The following is a 4,585-nucleotide window of genomic DNA, read 5'->3' as shown; positions in this document are numbered from 1 at the left end:
GGTCCCAGTTTGAATAGTGGGGTACCCATTTTGGGAGCGGGGTTCCCAGTTTAATGGGGGAGGGTCTCAATTTGGCGGCTCCCAGTTTGAATGGGGGTGGTCTCAGATTGGAGGGGGGGGGTCTCCAGTTTATTATTGGGGGGTACCAGTTTGAAATTGGGGAGGCGTCCCCAGTTTTGGGACTGGAGGTGTCCAGTTTTAGGGGGGGGGTCTTTATTGGGGGGTCCCAGTTTAATGGGGGTCTCAGTTTATGTGGGTCTCCCAGTTAATGGGAGGGGGGTCCAGTTTGATGGGGGGGTCCCAGTTTTGAATATAGTGGGGTCCCAGGTTTGGGGGAGGGGGTTCCCAGTTTAATGGGGCGGGGGTCTCAATTTGGGGATCGCCCAGTTTTGATGGGGGTCCCATTTGAATTGGGGAGGGTCCCAGTTTAATGGGGGGGGAGTTCCATTTAATTGGGGGTCCTAGTTTAATTGGTAGGGGGGGGGTTCCAGTTTGGGACTTGAGGAGGCGTCCAGTTTGGGGGGGGTCTTATTGCGGGGGGGGGTCAGTTTTGAATGGGGGATCCCAGTGTAATAGGTGGGGGTCAATATGTGGGGGGGGGGGGTCCCAAATTAATGTGGGGGGGGGGTCTCAGTTTGGACTGGCGAGGGTCCAGTTTGGGGAGTCTTATTGGGGGGGGTCCCATGTTTAATGGGGCCAGTATTAAATGGGGAGCGCCCAGTTGGGGGGTGTCCCGTTGTGAAGTTGGGGAGGGTCCAGTTTGGGGGGGTCCTATTGACGGGGGTCCAGTTTGAATGGGGGGGGTCGCAGGCTTTAGAATGGGGGAGGGTCCCAGTTTGGATGGGGTGTGCAGTTTAATGAGGGGGGTCCCAGTTTGAAATTGGGAGGGTCCAGTTTGTGGGGGGGGTCCAGTTTAATTGGGAGGGTTCCTAGTTATATGGTGGGGGGTCCCAGTTTTGGGACATGGAGGAGTACGCGATTTGGGTGGGTTCCTCTATTGGGGGGGGTCCAGTTTTAAGATGGGGACCGGGCGTCTCCAGTTTACAATGAAGGGGGGTCCAGTTTGAATAGTGGTGGGTCCCAGTTGGGGGGGGTCCCAGTTTAATGGGGTCTAGCTAATGGTGGGGGGGGTCACCAGTTTGGGACTGGGAGGGTCCAGTTGGTGGGGTCTTATGGGGGGTCCAGTTTAGATGGGGGGTCCAGTTTAGAGTGGGAGGGGTCCTTGTGGATGGGGCAACAGCGAGGTCCAGTTTAATGAGGGGTCCCAGTTTGAATTGGGGAGGGTCCCAGTTTAGGCGGGGTCCATTTAATTGGGGTTCTAAGTTTAATGGTGGGGGGGGTCACAGTTTGGGACTGGAAGTCAGGTTGGTCCAGTTTGGGGGGGGCAGGGGTCCAGTTTAATGGGGGGGTCCCAGTTTAAATGATGGGGTCCCAGTATTGGGTAGTTGGGATGGGGTCCAAGTTTATGAGGGGGGTCGCCAGGTTGAATTGGGGGGTCCCAGTTGGGGGGGGTCCAGTTTAATTGGGGGGTCCTAGTTAAGTGAGGGGGGGTCCCCAGTTGGGACTGGAGGGTCCCAAGTTTGGGGGGTCTTATTGGGGGAGTCCCAGTTTAATGGGGGGGTCCAGTTTAAATGGGAGGGTCCCAGTTTGGGATGGGGGGTCCCAGTTTATAATGAGGGGGGTCCACAGTTTGAATGGGAGGGGTCCCAGATTTGGGATGGTTCCCAGTTAATGGGGGGGTCTAGTTTAATGGGGGGGGGGGTCAGCCAGTTTTGGGACTGGAGGTCCCAGTTTGGGGGGGGGGTATTACGGGGGGGGTCCCAGTTTTGAAATGGGGTCTCGATTTAGATGGGGAGAGGCGGTCCAGTTTGAGGGGGGGTGTCCAGTTTAATTGGGAGGGGGTCCCCAGTTTGTGGGGTCCAGTTTAGATGGGGAGGAGTCCCAGTTTTAATGGGGGGGTCCCAGTTTGGGGACAGGGGGGACCATTAGGGGGGAGTCCAGTTTTTTGAATTGGGGGAGGGTCCCGTTTGAAAGTGGGGGTCCCATTTTGGGGGGGGGGTCCCAGTTTAATGGGGGAGGGGGGGGGGTCTCAAGTTTGGGGCTCCCAGTTTGGAATGGGGGGGGTCTTCAGTTTAGATGGGGATCCCTTGTTTCTCCCCCGCAGCTGGAAGGGAAGATCCCGGAAGTGGCGTTCCTCAAGTAAATGGGGAGGGGGGTGAAGTTACTTCCGGTCCCCCCTCCCCCCCACACACACACACACTTCCGGTTCCGGTCGAAGAGTTTTATTTCCGGTTCCCCCTTCCCCCACAACTTCCGGTTTTTCGTTCTTGTGTTTTTGTATATAATTAAAAGTCGTTTCAAGTCCGGCGGTGCGCGGCCCCTTTAAGAGAGGGGGGGGGAAGCCGGAAGTGATCATAGAGTCGGGCCGGAAGTGAAAGAGAGAGAGGCCGTGGGGGTGGAAGGGTGAGCCGGAAGTGATCGTGGAGACAGGCCGGAAGTGAGTGAGAGGGGCCGAAGTGTGGCGGAAATGCGGAAGCAAAGCGATGCTGGAGGTCAGTGATCATAGAGACGGGCCGGAAGTGAGTGATAGAGAGGGTCAGGTGTAGCGGAAGTGGCTGTTAGACCGGAAGTGGGGGGAGAAGATGAAGCGGAAGTGGATTGAAACGGGACGGGAGAGCGGAGATGAGGCCGGGAAGGGGCGTGTAGGCCGCACCGGAAGTGATGACCGGGATGAGGCGGAAGCGGAAGTAAAGCAGGGCCGGGAAGGCGCCACTAGGCCGCACCGGAAGTGAGGATCGCGATGAGCCGGATGTGACGTCAACAGCGCGCCGGAAGTAACGCCATCTTGTTTTTAAGATGGCGGCCGCTGCAAGGGCACGAGCGGCCCAAGCGCTGGACGCGGCGGTTCCCCGGGACGTGGTGCTGTTCCGGTACGACCGCAGCTCGTTCTTCCGGTTGTCCGGGCTGTTCTGTGCCGGTCAGGGCGTTTTTTGGGCCTCGTTGGCTCATTCCGCATTTACGGGGCTGAAGCCGCCGCCGCCCGGGGTCGGACCCGAGGATCCGCTGAGGCCTAAAGACAATAAATGGAGGTGGAGCTTCACAGCGGCCTGTGCCACCGTGGGTGAGGGATTCCGCAATTTACGGGCTGAACCGCCGCCGCCCGGGTCGACCCCGAGGATCCGCTGAGGCCTAAGACAAAAATGGAGGTGGAGCTTCACAGCGGCCTGTGCACCGTGGTGAGGGACATAGAGGGGTAATGGGGGGTAATAGGGGCTATGGGGTAATGGGGGCATGGGGGGATATGGGGGTAAGGTCTATGGTAATGGGGGATATGGGGATATAGGGTCTATGGGGGATATGGGGAGTAAGGGAATAGGGCTATGGGAGGAATATGGGGATATAGGTCTATGGTGTAATAGGGGGTATGGGAGTTCAAGGGGGTAATAGGGCTATGGGGGGATTATGGGGGGTAATAGGGGTAATAGCGGGCTATGGGGGGATCATTGGGGGATATAGGGCCCTATGGGTTAATCGGGGATATGGGGAGTAATGGGTATAAGGGATGGAGGAATAGGGGGATATATGGGTCCCCATGGGATATGGGGGTAATGGCGCAATATAGGTCTATGGGTTAAAGTGGGGGGATATGGGGAATATAGGGTCTAATGGGTATATAGCGGGGTATGGGGTAATGGGTTAATAGGGGATATGGGGGATATTAAGGTCTATGGGTTAGAAGGGGGTATGGGGGGTATGGTGGGGCTATTGGGACTATAGGTCTAGGGTTAATGGGGGATAATGGGGGTAAAAATATGGAGGTTATAGGTCCTATGGGGAATGGGGATATGGGGGTATGGGGGAATAGGCATGGGGGAATGGATCATAGGCCATGGGGGGATATGGGGTAATGGGGGTAATAGGGCTATGGGGGAAAATGGATATAGGGTCTATGGGGGATATGGGGGGTAATGGGGGTAATGGGTCACAGGGGGATATGGGGGATCAGGTCCCTGATGGGGTGAAGGGGGCATATGGGGGGTAAAAGGGCTATGGAGGTTTATAGGATTTCATGGGAATGGGGTATGGGGGTAAGGGGGGTATGGGACAATATGGGGACTATACGGGTCCATATGGGGGGATATGGGGGGTAATGGGGGTAATAGGGGCTATGGGAGGGATATGGGGGATATAGGGTCTATGGGTTAATGGGGGGATATGGGGAGTAATGGGGGGTAATAGACTATTGGAGGTTATAGGGTCGATGGAGGTGAAGGGGGATGGGGTAATGGGTCAATAGGGATATGGGGGTAAGGGTCTATGGGTTAATGGGGGACTTGGGTCATGGTAATAGGGGCTATGGGGATATGGGGGAAATAGGGTCTATGGGGTAAGGGGGTAATAGGGGCTAGGAGTATAGGGCTCTATGGGGGAATGGGGGGAATGGGGGTAATGGCTAGGGGGGATAGTGGGGATATAGGTCTATGGGTAATGGGGGGATAAGGGGGTAATGGGGGTAATAGGGCTTATGGGGGATAGGGATAGTAAGGGCCATGGGGATATGGGACGTAAATGGGTAATGAGGTGC

At 56.4% G+C, this 4,585-nt stretch overlaps 2 protein-coding genes across 2 annotated transcripts in view; both read left to right on the top strand.

The window, feature by feature from the left end:
* Window positions 1–2,365, top strand: part of LOC107307498 (nuclear RNA export factor 1) — a 19,681-nt gene extending 17,316 nt beyond the window's left edge. Inside the window, exon 4 of the mRNA XM_015851004.2 lies at window positions 2,165–2,365. Within this exon, the coding sequence (XP_015706490.1) occupies window positions 2,165–2,203 (39 nt within the window). The 3' untranslated portion in view covers window positions 2,204–2,365. The remainder of the gene's footprint in view (window positions 1–2,164) is intronic.
* Window positions 2,366–2,648: 283 nt separating this feature from the next.
* The window catches only part of TMEM223 (transmembrane protein 223), a 6,961-nt gene continuing 5,024 nt past the window's right edge, over window positions 2,649–4,585 (top strand). Inside the window, exon 1 of the mRNA XM_015851003.2 lies at window positions 2,649–3,121. Coding sequence (XP_015706489.1) covers window positions 2,857–3,121 — 265 coding nt within the window. The 5' untranslated portion in view covers window positions 2,649–2,856. The remainder of the gene's footprint in view (window positions 3,122–4,585) is intronic.

Source organism: Coturnix japonica, unplaced genomic scaffold (genome assembly GCF_001577835.2).
Source record: "Coturnix japonica isolate 7356 unplaced genomic scaffold, Coturnix japonica 2.1 chrUnrandom628, whole genome shotgun sequence".
NCBI classification, from domain to species: domain Eukaryota; kingdom Metazoa; phylum Chordata; class Aves; order Galliformes; family Phasianidae; genus Coturnix; species Coturnix japonica.
This window is presented reverse-complemented; position numbering and strand designations above follow the sequence as displayed.